Genomic DNA, 19,516 nt, shown 5'->3' with positions numbered 1-19,516 from the left:
CAGCGGAAGGCAAACCCATTGAGATCAAGACAGTCAAGGATGACCCAATGCGTGTTTTGCCCCGATCACTGTTGTCCAGTATTCATGATGAACAATGAAAACAAGGCGGGGTTGCAAACGTGACCTTGCTGAACACCACGAACACAGTCCGTGTGTGATGCACCGTCTCCAACACGTGTCATGACACTGACATACATACTTTTTTCCACAGGAGAACAGCTCACCTTGTGTACAGCAACATTTATCCTGAAAACTGGTCCACAACAGTTTCCTTGAGACTGAGAATGCCTGTTTGTTTTTTTGCAGTGGTACAGGGGAAGTTTTTTTTCTGTTCATATTTTTTACGGCCGTGTGTTCTTATCATTGGTGTTTGTCATTCGTGATGTGTATTTGAGTAGACACTAAAGTTTCCTTTGTAACTGATTAATGAAGTGATGTTTTGCACTGTAGGAGACAGAGAGAGTGATGGTGGGAGGGGAGGGGGATTTGGGGGAGAGTGTACAACAGCCAAGGGTGTATTGAGAGCAGTCACGTGCCACCTTTCTGATTGGTCAGCCAGCACTGAACAGCTGTGTGCCTCCCCCTGGGGGTGCCCACAATGACACTCACCTTGAGGTCTCTTCATGTGTTCGTCTCTCCGGCCATTTTGTCCCCAGTCTGTTCCATCACTTGGCATCCGCAAAAATGCTGCACAAATCTCTCTCTCTCGTTTTTTTTGCGAACGGCTTTGGATTATCACGCACACATGTACTGATGAATATGTGGTGTGTGCTGCATAATTTGATGCATTTGCTTTTGTTTGCGCAACAGCCTGACTGGTTCTTTCTTTGCCCTGGGGGCTTCGGGGGCTGACAAAAAAAACAAAAACAAAAAATCCAGTCTCGGAATTCGTGATGCTGTAATACATAATTCATGGTTTATAAAAAGCCTGGCCAAACATGACGAGAGAGAAAGAGACAGACACGATAAGAGAGAGAGAGAGAGGGAGAGAGAGAGAGAGGGAGAGAGATAATATCTTTATTCGGGTGAAGTTCAAAGCCCCGTTCAGAATATGTCTCATTGTTAGTGGAGAAGACAGAGAGATACACACAGAAGGACAGAGACAGACAGACAGAGGGAGAGAGACAGAGAGCATAAACTAACGCTACAAGTGTAGCTCTCGGCATGTTTTAGCATTGACGTATGCACTGTGCCAGTGTCTGTCCTGTGGGACCGTGAACACTGGGTCATCTCTCTCTCTCTCTCTGTATATATATATATATATATATATATATAGAGAGAGAGAGAGAGAGAGAGAGAGAGAGAGAGAGAGAGAAATTATAACAATGTGTGTGTGTGCACAAACAACCAACCACAAGCACACAATTAGAAATTTATTTTTAGTGCACACACACACGTGCGCCCAAACCCCTACACTGAAAGGCAGGGATGGAAATGTGTGTGTGTGTGTGTGTGTGTGTGTGTGTGTGTGTGTGTGTGTGTGCGTGCGTGTGTGTGTGCCCAGCATCGAAAGCCTGCTGATCCAGTGCCAGCTACGCTGGACAGGACACGTTGTCCGCATGACAGGCAGCAGAATCCCCAAGATGCTATTGTACGGCCAGCAGAAGGAAGGCCACTGCAAACTTGGAAGACCCTGCAAGCGCTTCAAGGACACCTTGAAGACAAACCTCAAAGCCTGTGACATAGACATCGCTTCCTGAGAAACTGATACCCTTGACCGCTCTCGCTGGAGGATGCTGTACTCTAGTGGCATAAAGACGTTTGAAAACAAGAGAACGCTGGCCATTAAGGAGAAGCATGAGCGAAGGAAGCAGACATATTCCCTTGCAACACCTGTGGGAAGTGCTGCGCATCCAGAATCGGCCTCTTACCCCATATGAGGACACACACCGACAGATAAGCCTGCCTGCCTGCTCATCCGTCGGTCCGACGCGAGACTCCATCACAGAAGGAACATGTCACTGGGGATGAATAAGAAAAGCTTCAGTTGGTCCTTGACTTGCCCTTCACACCATGTTCTGTTGGGTCTGGTCTCCAGTCAAACTCCACAGTCCTCACTCTCACATTCTGATGGGTGAAGATGGCAATACACATATAAAATATAGAATAACCCTCACTCTCAGATTCTGATGGGTGAAGATGGCAATACACATATAAAATATAGAATAACCCTCACTCTCACATTCTGATGGGTGAAGATGGCAATACACATATAAAATATAGAATAACCCTCACTCTTGCTTTCTCCAGTCACACTTGGAATGAAACAAAACATTGTCCATGGGTATCTCATATAACGTTAAATATTAGATAAAATATTAATATGAAGGAATTAAATATTCTCTGATGTAACAATAATATTACTTCTAGTTCATTGGTCTACACTGTTAGTAATGGTATCTTCTGCTTTGTTTATCATGAATCAAAATGAGCCATGCTTAATAAATTCTTATATGTTATCGTATGTCCATTTACCATTTACTAAGTATTTTTTTTTTAAAGACCTAAGCCTTCCTTTCCGACAGGTCAGGTTATCAAAGAAAAAAACCATTCACTCACTTTCCCTTTCGTCACTTCAGCAACATAAGTCTTGACACTTCACTGTCACTTTCCCTTTCGTCACTTCAGCAACATAAGTCTTGACACTTCACTGTCACTTTCCCCTAATTCATAATAGCAACACAAGGCTAACCCAGTAACTCACTTTCCAGTAAGTCACTTCAGCAACACAAGACTCATTCCCTCTCCCTTTACCTTGGGTCAGAATAACAACATAGGTCTACAACACTCATTCTAGCATTTCATTAACTCAGGCTAGCAACATAGGCCTTTCATTAAATCAGGCTATCAACATAGGCCTTTCATTAACTCAGGCTAGCAACATAGGCCTTTCATTAACTCAGGCTAGCAACATAGGCCTTTCATTAACTCAGGCTGGCAACATAGGCCTTTCATTAAATCAGGCTAGCAACATAGGCCTTTCATTAACTCAGGCTGGCAACATAGGCCTTTCATTAAATCAGGCTAGCAACATAGGCCTTTCATTAAATCAGGCTGGCAACACAGGCCTTTCATTAAATCAGGCTGGCAACATAGGCCTTTCATTAAATCAAGCTAGTAACATAAGCCCAGAACCCTTACTCTCACTTTCCATTACTGATGAAGTCAAGTTAGCAACACTAGACTAAATGATAACCCCCAATCTCCTTTTCCATCAGATCAGGCTTGCAATATAAGACATAACTCTCACTTTCACTTTCCAAAAGGTCAGCAGTATACGACAAAAGACCTTTGCTTACAATCTTTAACAGCTGAGTAGGACAGGACACCAATGTACACTTGCTTTCACTTTCTGATTTAAAGAATAATAGTCTAAAACCTTGTCTCACTCCGACTGTGGTTCTGAACCAGTCCCCGATGCTATTGTTGAGGTAGACGGCGCTGGTGGCTTTGTCATAGAGGTGCTGTATCAGTCTGATCAGGTTGGCGTTGATGTTGTACAGATTCATGGTAGCCCACAAAGCTGCATGCCAGACCCTGTCAAATGCCTTCTTAAAATCAATGAAGACGTGGTAGAGGTCTTGTTGGTGTTGATGGTACCTCTCACATAGCAACCTCAAGTTGAAGATTTGTTCAGTTGTGCTCCTTCCTGGTCTGAAACCTGCCTGTTCTTCAGCAATGATGTTTTCTGCTTGTGGTTTCAGTCTGTTAAGCAGGATCTTCAACATGACTTTGCTGGGATGACTAATCAGGCTGATGGTGCGGTAGTTTTGACACTGCTGGAGATTGCCCTTTTTGGGAAGGGTGATGATCAGTGACTGTGTCCACGGTGTGGGCCATTCCCCTGTTTGCTAGATCTTGTTGCAGATTTTCAGTAGCACATCTATCATAACTTCACCCCCTGCTTGGACCAGTTCTGATGGGATGCTGTCCACTCCTACTCTCCCCAACACTCTTCAACATCTTCTTAGAAAGAATAATGACTGACGCACTGGAAGAGCATGTAGGAACAGTCAGCATAGGCGGCAGAACAATCACAAACCTACGTTTTGCCGACGACATTGATGGACTGGCTGGAAAAGAAGAAGAACTGGCAAGCCTTGTCAAACATCTAGACAAAGCCTCCACATCGTATAGAATGCAAATCAGTGCGGAGAAAACCAAACTGATGACTAACAACACCAACGGCATCAGCATTGACATCAAAGTCAACGACGAAAAGCTTAAAACAGTCCACAGCTTCAAATATCTGGGAGCAATCGTGTCAGATGAAGGATCTAAACCAGAAGTACTCTCGAGAATTGCCCAAACAACAACGGCACTCAACAAGCTGAACACCATCTGGAACAACAAAAACATCGCTCTCAGCTAAAAAATCAGACTGATGCGTTCCCTGGTTATATCAATATTGCTCTACGCCTGCGAGACTTGGACCCTGACTGCAGACATCAAGAGAAGAATCCAAGCTGTCGAGATGAGATGCTTTCGTAGACTACTTGGCATCTCCTACAGAGACCACATCACTAACACGGAAGTGAAGAACAGAATCAAGCAAAGTATTGGACCCTACGAAGACCTTCTGTCCATTGTGAAAAAACGCAAACTTAGGTGGTATGGACACCTCGGTGACGCCCTGAGGAAATCAGAAAACCGTGAAGAGTGGAGAGGGGTGGTGGCCAGGTCAGCAGCGGTGCCCCAACGGTCTGAACCCAGACTACGGGAGAGGTGATGATGATGGTGATGAGTCTAAAACCATAAGCATTGCTTTCACTTTCCAATTTAAAGGTTAATAATGTCAGACTGTCAGCTCTGCTCTCACTTTCCAATTTAAAGGTTAATAATGTCAGACTGTCAGCTCTGCTCTCACTTTCCCATTTAAAAGGTTAATAATGTCAGACTGTCAGCTCTGCTTTCACTGAAAAGGTTAATGATGTCAGACCTGTAAGCTTTGCTCTCATTTTCCATTATGTCAGGATAGCAATAAAAAAAGCATTTGGTATTGTTATTAGTATTCATAGCATCAAGCTGGGATAATCTATTTTTATGAAATTAATTTGGATGAATTTCCCTCTCATACATACACACATGATGGAATCACAAGAAAGCTATCACAGCAGAAATCTTCACTGTTCTGCGAATTTTTATTTCTTTAATTAGTCCACACACTCCATTAGCGTGACTCCCCCTGATCCAAAATGTCAACATACCAAACCAAAGAAAACATCAGCCACAACTTGAACATGTCAAGTTCCAAAGCAGCACATAAAACATCCACCTCAAAATCAGTCAGCACATCAGTTCATCAAATAAGCAGCCTCAAAGCAAAACTGGAAAAGCAAAAGAAGAAGCAGCCACAAGGAAATCAATTTGCCATAACCATGATTAAAATCAAACTTGTCATGCACTGTCAAACAAACCAAAAAACACACACCAGCATCAAATCAAAAATGAAACAACAACATAATTCATGCACACATACTGAAAGGAGAGAGGAAGTTAGTGCAGAAGAGAGAGCGACAGAAACAGAAAGAGAGAAAGTGGGGCGGGGGAGAGTAAGAAATAATTTAATTCACACAAAGGAATGAAGCAAACTATCAGGGAGGAACAATTTCACAAGCAAACAAGATTGGGGAACATGGTCGTGGAATGAACATTGTTCAGGTGAAAGGGGAAGAGGAACCATGCTAGCATGTGGCAGTGAAGATTCAGAGCAGCCAGACAACTCTGGAACATGGGGACTGGCAGTAAGGTGGGAGGCGGGAGTGGGGGAGTGAGTTGGGGTAGGGGGGGATGTGGTTCACTGGAATCATGCTGTCAGCAATATAAACACCATGTTTGCAAGATGGAAAGATACTGATCACACCTTGGTTGCACTGCACTAAGGAACACTTACAGACCATTGATTTCATCAAAGACTGGTTCACATTTAATAAACAGTTTTCAGAAATGGAAATTCAATAACTGAGCCAGTGGGGTCGTGGACTGAGATACGAGGAGAGGAATGCAGGAAGTGAGAGAAAGGCAGTGACAACAAAAATGAGGTATGACATGGCAGTGGTAATGGCAAATACTTGTCTGACAATGTCTGGCCAGCAGACTCACAATGCAAAGACAATGAAAGATTAAAAAGCTAGTGGCTGGCTTAAGTTTAATGCTAAAGAGAAAACTGAACCAAACACTTTGCTAAAAACACCATCACGGAATATTTCATATAACATGGCATGTACTGCTCCACACCTGCCTAAAAATAAAACCTATGATCAGAGAGTCCATGATTCCTGAAGATCATGCATTAGAAGCCAGCACTGAACACAGACATGGGATCCCACTGACAAGCCAGCCCAGGATATTTAACTCAACACCTGGTCTCTAGATGGGAATTTTGGCCCAAAGCTTTAACAGCCTGAGGAAAACTCATTGTTCACAGAAATTACAGCTCAGAGATTAAAAAGGAAGATATCTATAGTGGTGGTTGTTTTGTTTTATTTTCATTTTTAAGGGGGATGGAGTGGTGGGGTGTGTGTGTGGGGGGGGGGGGGGGGGAGGGGAGGGGGGGGCAGAGAGGGGGATGTTTGTTATGGAAGGTTTTATGTTTTTGGCTGCCAATAGATGGCAGAATGAAATCTTCATGCTTCATATACACTATACTTGTTGCTGTTGACACAAAACACCGACACATAAAACAAACTCAATGAACAAACAGCTGAATGAATAAATAAATAACACAAATGGAATAAACACGGGAAATGGAATCCATATGCATTAATTATCTCCCTATTCAGACAGTCACAGAAGGCTGGGGACAGATCGCATTGAATTTCATTATCCCATGTCAAGGGAGAGAATGCACTGAAGTGTAGTATCCCATGTCAAGGGAGAGAATGCACTGAAGTGTAGTATCCCATGACAAGGGAGAGAATGCACTGAAGTGTAGTATCCCATGACAAGGGAGAGAATGCACTGAAGTGTAGTATCCCATGACAAGGGAGAGAATGTAGTGGAGTTCATCATCCTATGACATACCAAAATCCTTGTTGTTGAAGATGAAAAAGAGCAGAGATTCCAGAAGGCTACAGCCTCACAGCCACGTTCATACTGCTGCTGTGTTCTGGGTCAGAGGGTCATGGGGGAGGGGCACAGAGAAAGAGACAGAGAGAGAGAGAAGACAAAGGGAGATAGCTAAAATAAAATCAATGCTATTCAAATAAAGTTCAATTTTACAACAAAAATGCAAATACCAACAAAACATATAATAAAGAAACAGCAACAAAAGATTTCTTAAAACATGTAACCAAGTATCCTCACAGTGAAAGCAAAGAGCAAAAGTGGGGTGAGCTGTATGTAATGCCGCTCTGTACACACCTGTTGTATTGCACAGCCACTATCCTTCATTGCACTGCACTCTTGCTGTTGTCTACAATTTCTTACTCATCATGACACATGACTCACTAGCTTTCTTAAAAAAAATATATAAAAAAATCAATCACATATAATGAAAATAAATAAGGAGTAAGTGCACCCACTTTGGTTCTCAAAACAACATAGTGTTCGTCTGCTATGAGGGATTCACAATGTGTGAGGCCATTGATCAGCATTCCTGCCACCTGTACACGCACTCTTCACACCTTAACATTTCTCCTCCACGTCTCAGGACTAGTAGTGTAAGGACTGCTGGTTCTGGCTCCCTTTAACTTGGATCCCAAATTCTCTCTCTGGCCAAATTTGCCCTGTACAACTGCCATGCTGAACACACAGAAAAAAAAGGAGTGGTCACTTCTTTTACTGGATTTGTTGGGCATGCTGGCTGTGACCTGTGGTGTCTGGTCACCTTCCTGGCTTAACTGCTTCTGATGTCAGGGGAATTTTCACTTCTTCTAACTGAGGTCAGATGCTCTCTTCTAACTGATACACACACGCATGTCGACTTTCTTTTGAGGTCAGAGAAACACATTGTAAGGTTATGATTCAACTGGACTCTCTGGACTCTTCTGCAACAAGGACCTTTGGGATTCTAAAGACACCATATGGAATGAGAAGTTTTATTTTTCTGATTTACATAATATTTTACCTTCATCAGTATCTATATGTATATAATTGTGTAATGTGTGTATATGTGCGTGTGTGCATGTAGGAATATTGATTGGCAATTTATTTTGTTACATATCTACTCAGGGGATGTGAGGTCATCAGTCTGTGATTCAGTTAAATAAAATGGTTCTTTACAAAGAACGATCATTATTTCAGCCACCACAGTTAGTGTTTTTAGTACAACATTAAAGACAAATGGGACAACCTAAACAGCTGTAAGGATCAAGACTGTGCAATTTTCAGTTCATCCCTTGTTGCTTTCTCTCTGACTTGTGAAGCTGACACACCATGTGTAGCTGTCTGTCAACCTGATGACCTCCCTTCTCGATGTGTGGCTGTCTGTCAACCTGATGACCTCCCTTCTTGATGTGTGGCTGTCTGTCAACCTGATGACCTCCCTTCTTGATGTGTGGCTGTCTAACCTGTCAACCTGATGACCTCCCTTCTCGATGTGTGGCTGTCTGTCAACCTGATGACCTCCCTTCTTGATGTGTGGCTGTCTAACCTGTCAAACTGATGACCCTTCTCGATGTGTGGCTGTCTGTTAACCTGATGACCTCCCTTCTTGATGTGTGGCTGTCTGTCAACCTGATGACCTCCCTTCTTGATGTGTGGCTGTCTGTCAACCTGATGACCTCCCTTCTTGATGTGTGGCTGTCTAACCTGTCAACCTGATGACCTCCCTTCTCGATGTGTGGCTGTCTGTCAACCTGATGACCTCCCTTCTTGATGTGTGGCTGTCTAACCTGTCAACCTGATGACCTCCCTTCTACCTCCCTTCTTGATGTGTGGCTGTCTGTCAACCTGATGACCCTTCTCGATGTGTGGCTGTCTGTCAACCTGATGACCTCCCTTCTTGATGTGTGGCTGTCTAACCTGTCAACCTGATGACCTCCCTTCTCCATGTGTGGCTGTCTGTCAACCTGATGACCTCCCTTCTTGATGTGTGGCTGTCTGTCAACCTGATGACCTCCCTTCTCGATGTGTGGCTGTCTGTCAACCTGATGACCTCCCTTCTTGATGTGTGGCTGTCTGTCAACCTGATGACCTCCCTTCTCGATGTGTGGCTGTCTGTCAACCTGATGACCTCCCTTCTTGATGTGTGGCTGTCTGTCAACCTGATGACCTCCCTTCTTGATGTGTGGCTGTCTGTCAACCTGATGACCTCCCTTCTTGATGTGTGGCTGTCTGTCAACCTGATGACCTCCCTTCTTGATGTGTGGCTGTCTAACCTGTCAACCTGATGACCTCCCTTCTCGATGTGTGGCTGTCTGTCAACCTGATGACCTCCCTTCTTGATGTGTGGCTGTCTAACCTGTCAACAGGATTACCTCCCTTCTTGATGTGCAGTCAGCACATGGTGCCCTTTCGGACAGGACAGGCAGACATCAGTTCACATAGGGGACACCTTCACACATCCAACAATCACATTCACTGGAGCCAGTGTCCATGAAGCCTGTGCCCCCCACAGAACAGACACACAGAACAGACACACAGCGACCTTGTCCTGTGCCCCCCACAGAACAGACACACAGCGTCCTTGTCCTGTGCCCCCCACTGAACAGACACACAGAACAGACACACAGCGTCCTTGTCCTGTGCCCCCCACTGAACAGACACACAGAACAGACACACAGCGACCTTGTCCTGTGCCCCCCACTGAACAGACACACAGCGTCCTTGTCCTGTGCCCCCCACAGAACAGACACACAGCGTCCTTGTCCTGTGCCCCCCACAGAACAGACACACAGCGTCCTTGTCCTGTGCCCCCCACAGAACAGACACACAGAACAGACACACAGCGACCTTGTCCTGTGCCCCCCACAGAACAGACACACAGAACAGACACACAGCGACCTTGTCCTGTGCCCCCCACTGAACAGACACACAGCGTCCTTGTCCTGTGCCCCCCACTGAACAGACACACAGCGTCCTTGTCCTGTGCCCCCCACTGAACAGACACACAGAACAGACACACAGAACAGACACACAGCGTCCTTGTCCTGTGCCCCCCACTGAACAGACACACAGAACAGACACACAGAACAGACACACAGCGTCCTTGTCCTGTGCCCCCCACAGAACAGACACACAGCGTCCTTGTCCTGTGCCCCCCACTGAACAGACACACAGCGACCTTGTCCTGTGCTCCTCTAACAGCACAATGTCTGCTTTCTGACCAAACTTTATTGATCCTCACAGGTCAAAACATCTGCTACTGACAACATTCATGTGGAACAAACAATGACAATTCTCACTACACACATATACTCTTAGTCATACATAGGAAAAATCCTGCTGAAAATCTCCTCTTCTTTTTATTTTCATTTTTAATAATCCTCCCATCTTCCAAATTACAAAGTTTAACCATAAAAATGTACAAGTCTTTTTCAAATGTTCTATAGACAAAAATAGACAGAGCAAGTATTTGATTAGTTGTTAAAACTAAAAAAATCTGAACAAATTCGAGAAAAATAATGTGAACAAAAACCCCCAACTTTGACATGTTTGACATGTACAGTGAACAAATCAGTGTCTGAAAACAAAGGCTCAAAGGTTGTCAGGTTTGAAAATTAAATTATACATGAAGCTGCTTGAAGGGAAAAAAGATAAAAGGGAGAAGAAATGTATGATGAGAATGAGAAACAGAAATTGGAAATTAAAATTCAAGTGAAGTTCTTTAAAAGCAAATACATAAATAAAAAAGGGAGGAAAAAAAAGTGTTGCTGACAAAAAACATTATTCTGTCTTCTTCATTGAGGGTTTGATGATACAGAATTTTTTTTACAAGTTTTTAATATCTCTGAAACCTGCAAGGACACTTGCAGAAAGAAAACTCTGTGATCCCTAGCAACAATACTGCATTTTACAGGTTTTCAGATCAGTCCAGATCAGGCCACCATCTGTATACCACAACTCGGTGGTGAAGGGAGGAGCCCTCTTCCTTGACATGCAGTACTTCTCTTCTCCACCTTGCTGCAACATGACAACACTGGCACACCGCGGCCTGCTGGTGCAGGTAGTGCTGCAGTTTAACCACCTGGTGGCCGACGTCCTTAAGGGCCACTTCTTCAGGGCTGTGGAGTTGCTGTGTGCAAGGTGGGGTGGTTTGAGGTGCTGGGTTCTCTGAGTGGTGCACAAACACCGCACCTTAAATACCCCCCCCCCCCCTCCCCTTCACAATATGAATGAACCTTTAAAAAAAATCTTTGCCTCATAAACAATCTATGAAGGGTCACAACTCTTGTGAAATTCTGTTTAAACTATCTGACCACAGCTGAAGGTGATTTCAACCATTTACCAAATCTTTACACCCAACTAAAAACAAACATACCAAACACGTAATGTCAAACTTTTCAGCAAGTACTGAACAAACTGTTCACAATTCAAAGAATCAGATGAGGACTGGGTTCCTGACAAATACAATATTCCAGAACAATTGCTATAAATGGAGAGATAGCATTGGCAATGCGGCTGAGATCACAAGCAGCTTTCATGTTCATAGAAAAATCAGTCCACAACTGCTGCAAAGCTTTAGTATAGACAGGCTGAGATGACTGCCTTAGCTGCAGACCTGACAAGACAAGACAAGACGAGGCAAGACAAAACGGAGATTTTATTTCCTGACTGACTGGGTGCATCCATCTTTCTTTTCTCTCCACCCCTCCCTTACCACACCAGGGAACAGGGAATATAATTCTTGCAGTGTTATTTCTCCTCTCCTGAAACTGTCTAAGTGCAAGCTCCTGAAATTGCTGATAAGCAAATGAGGCTGTATGAATCCTGAGATCCAGTACTGCCCAAAAAGACCGTGTGCGTAACTCATGTCTGCGAACCATCCTCTGACGAAGCTGATGCAAAAACAGGAGGCTGTCATCCAACTGCTTCAAAACAAATTTTCACATTTTAAATAAAATGAACACAGTTATCCCCCAAATACCACCCACAATACTGCATACAGTCAGCAAGCCTCTCTCTCTCTCTCTCTCTCTCGCTCTCTCTCTCCCACAAGCACACTGCAGACTTGGGGATGATCCACGCTGTACATCCTGACAGGAACAGCAGCACACAGAGACAAGGACAGCATCCAGCACCCTGAACATCCACACAGCCCCTGACCACAGCCTGGCTACAGCCACACCTTCCTGCACACTGACGATGGGAATGTCTCAACACAGCACCTCCATCACCTCACATCAACCATGGAACAAGAATGGATGATCAGCGTTGTCAGCCATGAGGAGGCCAAGCAGAATTGATGATGCCCTCTGGATGACTGTTTCCTGTCATGCCTGCGCTGTGCTGTGCTGTGCTGTGCTGTGCTGCGCTGTGCTGTGCTGCGCTGCGCTGCGCTGTGCTGCTCTTGTCTTTCCATTCAAACCTATCTAAGAATGACCCAGGAATCTATGTGGACTGACAATGAAATTGACCCAAAAAAGCAATCTGCACCTGTTCACACATGAAAACTAAAAACATATGCTATACATACAGCCATGCCAGCAGGCCTCTGTTCCTGAAAAGAACACATGGTTACAGTCTTGGACCGACCTCTCACCACGCGGAGTCAACACACAGGAAGAAAGACTTGGAATCCATGATTAACCACCTCATCTACCACGGACACCTATCTGGAAGGACTGTTTGAGGGAACGTTTTTCAACAACATGGGTTTGATTTGCATCCAGAAGTCCCGTTTTGCAGCACACGGCTGTGATGTGAGCATGTCTGTGTGTGGTACACAGCCTGTCCATGGCCTTCCACACACTGCTCAACCCACAGCACAGGTACAGTGCACCAGCACCCACACCTGTGGACACCTGTCTTTGTTGTCTATGGTGCTGAGGGTGGAGGTTATCTGGCTGGGAAGAGTCCCGTGACAGAGTCCCACAGGTAGAAGAAGAACTCCAGCAGCACTCCCCCGTAAGTCCACAGTAACGACACCAGCAGCACCAGTAACCCCGTTGACACAATCCTCATTCTGCACACACAAACATCACACCATCACCACCATGTTGCAAGGCAAGTCATGAAAAACACAGCTTCAACCCCTTAGCTGCTGAATCTTGCTGAAATGAGATCAGTGTAGCACTGGTTTCAAGTGCGCTGTCAACTTTTTGTGTTCTTCTCAATGGTGTAACTAATTTTGCTGAACAACGGAAATGCAATAGGAAGGAGTCCTAACACAGAGAGGTGTCTTACTCGGTCTTATCCCAGTGAGCAGACAGCACTTCACATATCAACATACCTGTCTGTAGCAGTCAAGAGGCTAACAATGAATAAAACCACACCCATGATGACCACATGTTGAACCCCCAAAATAACAATGACTGCTTGAACTGAACGAATCAATCCAAGGTCCCATGTGCAGCATGCAGTAAACAAGCATAAAAGAACCCATGACAACAAAAGGGTTGTCTCCGATAAAGTTCTGTATAGAAATTTTCAAAAGTCCACTTTGATCAAATACAAATACACTTTCAGTTTCAGACAGAAAAAATGGCTGGCACTGCACTTAGGCAGTGTGCTCTCCTTAAGAAAAGCAACCCCATTTTTCACACAAATCTATTATGACAAAACTTGAGGCAGTGTGCTCTCCTTAAGAAAAGCAACCCCATTATTCACACAAATCTATTATGACAAAACTTGAGGCAGTGTGCTCTCCTTAAGAAAAGCAACCCCATTTTTCACACAAATCTATTATGACAAAACCGAACACATTACCCCAACTTTACATGTGTTACCATAAGAACGAATGTTTATGATAAAAAAGAAAAACAACAACTATGCAGCAACAAAAACAACAACAAAAAAAGCCTTCTATGACTGGGTACTCAGGTCAGATTTGCTCTGTTCAATCAGCAACAGAACCCACTGTCATATAACCAGGGTAGGCTCTCCAGGACTGACCAGCACATAGCGCCTTGGGGTCAGTGCCAGGGTCAGGCATCCGCCCCTGCCCCTCCCCCTGTCAAAAGAACAGTGAACAGTCCCTGCCCCTCCCCCTGTGAAAAGAACAGTGAACAGTCCCTGCCCCTCCCCCTGTGAAAAGAACAGTGAACAGTCCCTGCCCCTCCCCCTGTTAAAAGAACAGTGAACAGTCCCTGCCCCTCCCCCTGTGAAAAGAACAGTGAACAGCAGATGTGACAGACCAGACTGCACACTTTGACGCCTCTCCTTGGTTAATGTCTCAAGGCCTGCACTGAGTTCATGTGAAGGCCAGGCATCTTCTTCACTTTCTATTTTCTATTTATTAGAAACAGATATGGTGTGACCCATATGGATCAGCCCACATCCACCAAAGTGAAACTGATGCCGCCTTCATACTGAAGGCATCCAAGTTGAGCACTGACCTGAAGGGGAGGAAAGAAGGGACAGCACTGATCTGGAGAGGAGGAAAGAAGGGACAGCACTGACCTTGAGGAGAGGAAAGAAGGGACAGCACTGACCTGGAGAGGAGGAAAGAAGGGGAGAGCACTGACCTGGAAGAGAGGAAAGAAGGGGAGAGCACTGACCTGGAGGAGAGGAAAGAAGGGACAGCACTGACCTGGAGGGGAGGAAAGAAGGGACAGCACTGACCTGAAGGGGAGGAAAGAAGGGACAGCACTGACCTGGAGGAGAGGAAAGAAGGGACAGCACTGACCTGGAGGAGAGGAAAGAAGGGACAGCACTGACCTGGAGGGGAGGAAAGAAGGGGACAGCACTGACCTGCAGGGGAGGAAAGAAGGGGACAGCACTGACCTGGAGGAGAGGAAAGAAGGGACAGCACTGACCTGGAGAGGAGGAAAGAAGGGGACAGCACTGACCTGGAGGGGAGGAAAGAAGGGACAGCACTGACCTGAAGGGGAGGAAAGAAGGGACAGCACTGACCTGGAGAGGAGGAAAGAAGGGGACAGCACTGACCTGCAAGGGAGGAAAGAAGGGGAGAGCACTGACCTTGAGGAGAGGAAAGAAGGGACAGCACTGACCTGAAGGGGAGGAAAGAAGGGGACAGCACTGACCTTGAGGAGAGGAAAGAAGGGGACAGCACTGACCTTGAGGAGAGGAAAGAAGGGACAGCACTGACCTGAAGGAGAGGAAAGAAGGGGAGAGCACTGACCTTGAGGAGAGGAAAGAAGGGACAGCACTGACCTGCAGGGGAGGAAAGAAGGGGACAGCACTGACCTGGAGGGGAGGAAAGAAGGGGACAGCACTGACCTGGAGGAGAGGAAAGAAGGGACAGCACTGACCTGGAGAGGAGGAAAGAAGGGGACAGCACTGACCTGGAGGGGAGGAAAGAAGGGACAGCACTGACCTGGAGGGGAGGAAAGAAGGGACAGCACTGATCTGGAGAGGAGGAAAGAAGGGACAGCACTGACCTGGAGAGGAGGAAAGAAGGGGAGAGCACTGACCTGGAAGAGAGGAAAGAAGGGGAGAGCACTGACCTGGAGGAGAGGAAAGAAGGGACAGCACTGACCTGGAGGGGAGGAAAGAAGGGGACAGCACTGACCTGCAGGGGAGGAAAGAAGGGGACAGCACTGACCTGGAGGAGAGGAAAGAAGGGACAGCACTGACCTGGAGGAGAGGAAAGAAGGGACAGCACTGACCTGCAGGGGAGGAAAGAAGGGGAGAGCACTGACCTTGAGGAGAGGAAAGAAGGGACAGCACTGACCTGGAGGAGAGGAAAGAAGGGACAGCACTGACCTGCAGGGGAGGAAAGAAGGGGACAGCACTGACCTGGAGGAGAGGAAAGAAGGGACAGCACTGACCTGGAGAGGAGGAAAGAAGGGACAGCACTGACCTGGAGGGGAGGAAAGAAGGGGACAGCACTGACCTGGAGGGGAGGAAAGAAGGGACAGCACTGACCTGGAGAGGAGGAAAGAAGGGGACAGCACTGACCTTGAGGAGAGGAAAGAAGGGACAGCACTGACCTGCAGGGGAGGAAAGAAGGGGAGAGCACTGACCTTGAGGAGAGGAAAGAAGGGACAGCACTGACCTGCAGGGGAGGAAAGAAGGGGAGAGCACTGACCTTGAGGAGAGGAAAGAAGGGACAGCACTGACCTGCAGGGGAGTAAAGAAGGGGAGAGCACTGACCTTGAGGAGAGGAAAGAAGGGACAGCACTGACCTGCAGGGGAGGAAAGAAGAGAGCACTGACCTTGAGGAGAGGAAAGAAGGGGAGAGCACTGACCTGAAGGGGAGGAAAGAAGGGACAGCACTGACCTGCAGGGGAGGAAAGAAGGGACAGCACTGACCTTGAGGGGAGGAAAGAAGGGACAGCACTGACCTGAAGGGGAGGAAAGAAGGGACAGCACTGACCTTGAGGGGAGGAAAGAAGGGACAGCACTGACCTGAAGGGGAGGAAAGAAGGGACAGCACTGACCTGCAGGGGAGGAAAGAAGGGGAGAGCACTGACCTTGAGGAGAGGAAAGAAGGGACAGCACTGACCTGAAGGGGAGGAAAGAAGGGGACAGCACTGACCTTGAGGGGAGGAAAGAAGGGACAGCACTGACCTGAAGGGGAGGAAAGAAGGGGACAGCACAGCACTGACCTGAAGGGGAGGAAAGAAGGGACAGCACTGACCTGGAAGAGAGGAAAGAAGGGACAGCACTGACCTGAAGGGGAGGAAAGAAGGGACAGCACTGACCTGAAGGGGAGGAAAGAAGGGACAGCACTGACCTGGAGAGGAGGAAAGAAGGGGACAGCACTGACCTGAAGGGGAGGAAAGAAGGGACAGCACTGACCTGGAAGAGAGGAAAGAAGGGACAGCACTGACCTGAAGGGGAGGAAAGAAGGGACAGCACTGACCTGAAGGGGAGGAAAGAAGGGACAGCACTGACCTGAAGGAGAGGAAAGAAGGGGACAGCACTGACCTGCAGGGGAGGAAAGAAGGGGACAGCACTGACCTTGAGGAGAGGAAAGAAGGGACAGCACTGACCTGGAGAGGAGGAAAGAAGGGGACAGCACTGACCTTGAGGAGAGGAAAGAAGGGACAGCACTGACCTGAAGGGGAGGAAAGAAGGGGACAGCACTGACCTTGAGGAGAGGAAAGAAGGGACAGCACTGACCTGCAGGGGAGGAAAGAAGGGGAGAGCACTGACCTTGAGGAGAGGAAAGAAGGGACAGCACTGACCTGAAGGGGAGGAAAGAAGGGGACAGCACTGACCTTGAGGAGAGGAAAGAAGGGACAGCACTGACCTGCAGGGGAGGAAAGAAGGGGACAGCACTGACCTGGAGAGGAGGAAAGAAGGGGACAGCACTGACCTGAAGGAGAGGAAAGAAGGGACAGCACTGACCTGGAGGGGAGGAAAGAAGGGACAGCACTGACCTGGAGGGAGGAAAGAAGGGACAGCACTGACCTGAGGGGAGGAAAGAAGGGACAGCACTGACCTGGAGAGGAGGAAAGAAGGGGACAGCACTGACCTGCAAGGGAGGAAAGAAGGGGACAGCACTGACCTGGAGGAAAGAAGGGGAGAGCACTGACCTGAAGGGGAGGAAAGAAGGGGAGAGCACTGACCTGAGGAGAGGAAAGAAGGGACAGCACTGACCTGAGGAGAGGAAAGAAGGGGACAGCACTGACCTGAAGGAGAGGAAAGAAGGGGACAGCACTGACCTGGAGGAGAGGAAAGAAGGGACAGCACTGACCTGAAGGGGAGGAAAGAAGGGGAGAGCACTGACCTGAAGGGGAGGAAAGAAGGGGAGAGCACTGACCTGAAGGGGAGGAAAGAAGGGGAGAGCACTGACCTGGAGGTGATGAACGGGGAGAGGAGGTTGGCAGCTGTGGAGACAAAGACGAGGACGACGGCGAGTAGAGCGAGGATGACATTGATCAACTTGGTGAGGATAGTTCGAAAGGTCACGTTCTCCACCATCTCCATCGACAAAAGCTGCTGCTGCTGCTGCTGCTGCTCTAACCTCAGTATCTGCCCACCACCACAACATTGAACACTGATAAAATCAACAAAGATGATCACAATATCTTCTGTCATTCAGACAAACACAGAGTACAAACTGATATGCTAAAACAGAAAATAACTGAGTGTTTTACTGGAGTTATTCGTGAGAATACACACACACGCAGAAGATTAAACATGCTCATTAAAGATCCTGTAATCCATGAACATACCCATCAAGCACATCCCTGAAAATGGAGTATGGCTGCTCACACACTGGTGCAAAAAAACAACAACAAAAAAACCCACTCATACAAGTGAAAATGGGAGGTCTAGCTAATGTATGCAGGAGAAGAAGAAAAGAAGAAGAGAAAGAAGAAGAAGAGGAAAATGAAAAAGATGAAGTAGGAGAAGAAAAGGAAGAAGAATTAGAAGTAGAAGAAGAAAGCGAAGCAGAGAAGAAGAAGAAGCACAAAAAAAGAAGACACAAACTGATACCGCCCTGCCTGATGAACAATATTTGCAAAAGTAGTACAAGATGAAGACGAGAACAACAGGAAAAAGAAAAAGAAGAAGAATTTTCTTGACTGAGGGAAGTGGAATAAGCCAAGATAAGCTTTTTCCTTCTTTTTTTTCTTATACTTTTTTTCTTTCTTTTTTTTTGTGTGTGTTTGTGTCCCGGACTTTCTTGGGTCAACCACCGTTTTATTTTGTATATAAATTCATTATGACAATTCAGAATAGATGGGGAAAAAAATCTGAATACATTGAACATTAACAATGACAGATATAAGTCATTATACTTATATATATAGTCCATAACACAATCAACTCAAAACGAGACAATAACCAAGACCAATACCTGGCATTCCATATCTATGTCATTGCAATCAATAGCAGTTATGGAATAAATCACCCATACAAGAAAAAGCATACAACGTTTCATTTATTGAATCAGGCCAGGTGGAACAAAAAGAAGAAAAGACAACAACAAAAAAAGACCCCCAAAAAAGGACAACAAACAAAGACTCAAGACAATAATATGGAAGGAAGTTGTACAATTTATACAATAACATGTACAAAAGTTAAAATCAATTGTAAAGACAGTCAGGTGATAAGCTTTTTCTTAGAAGATAATGATGGAGAACAAGAAAGAAAAGCTCTGTTTCAAGACACCAAAATGACACCATCCTGTTTGCTGAATAATAACCTTAGTGAATAGTAGTTCCCACCCCCCTCCTCCTACACACACATACACACAAAAACCCAACAAACTGAGCGGCCACCCACCCGTGTCTGACAGTTGTCGACGAGGTCACTGAGGTCTGTGGTGCGCTCGTCCAGCCGGTACTCAATCTTCTCCTCCATGGAGGCCATGTCCTGCTTGAGGATGGACATCTCGTTCTGGTGCAGCTCCGTCAGGTCGTTGATCTGCTCCTCCAGCCGCTCCACCTTGAACTTCTCCTCCTCCACCAGGCTGCGCAGCACGCTCAGCTCACGCTGCGTCAGGGACTGCAACAGTGCACAGTGTCCACATACAGCACAGTGTCCACATATAGCA

The 19,516-nt window shown here is 46.3% G+C and overlaps 1 protein-coding gene across 13 annotated transcripts in view; it reads right to left on the bottom strand.

Annotated features, from left to right (window-relative positions):
* Positions 1–5,122: 5,122 nt before the first annotated feature.
* LOC143291160 (transmembrane and coiled-coil domains protein 2-like) overlaps positions 5,123–19,516 on the bottom strand; it is a 218,752-nt gene continuing 204,358 nt past the window's right edge. For 7 of the 13 annotated variants that reach the window (XM_076600859.1, XM_076600849.1, XM_076600853.1 and 4 more), the window contains 4 exons: positions 19,246–19,467; positions 17,807–17,985; positions 8,901–13,066; positions 5,123–8,850 (listed from right to left, as the gene is read on the bottom strand). In XM_076600859.1, coding sequence (XP_076456974.1) covers positions 12,940–13,066; positions 17,807–17,985; positions 19,246–19,467 — 528 coding nt within the window. In that variant the 3' untranslated portion in view covers positions 5,123–8,850; positions 8,901–12,939. The other 6 variants (XM_076600854.1, XM_076600856.1, XM_076600855.1 and 3 more) reach the window with 6 other exon arrangements.

This window comes from Babylonia areolata, chromosome 16 (genome assembly GCF_041734735.1).
Source record: "Babylonia areolata isolate BAREFJ2019XMU chromosome 16, ASM4173473v1, whole genome shotgun sequence".
Taxonomy (NCBI): Eukaryota; Metazoa; Mollusca; class Gastropoda; order Neogastropoda; family Buccinidae; genus Babylonia; species Babylonia areolata.
This window is presented reverse-complemented; position numbering and strand designations above follow the sequence as displayed.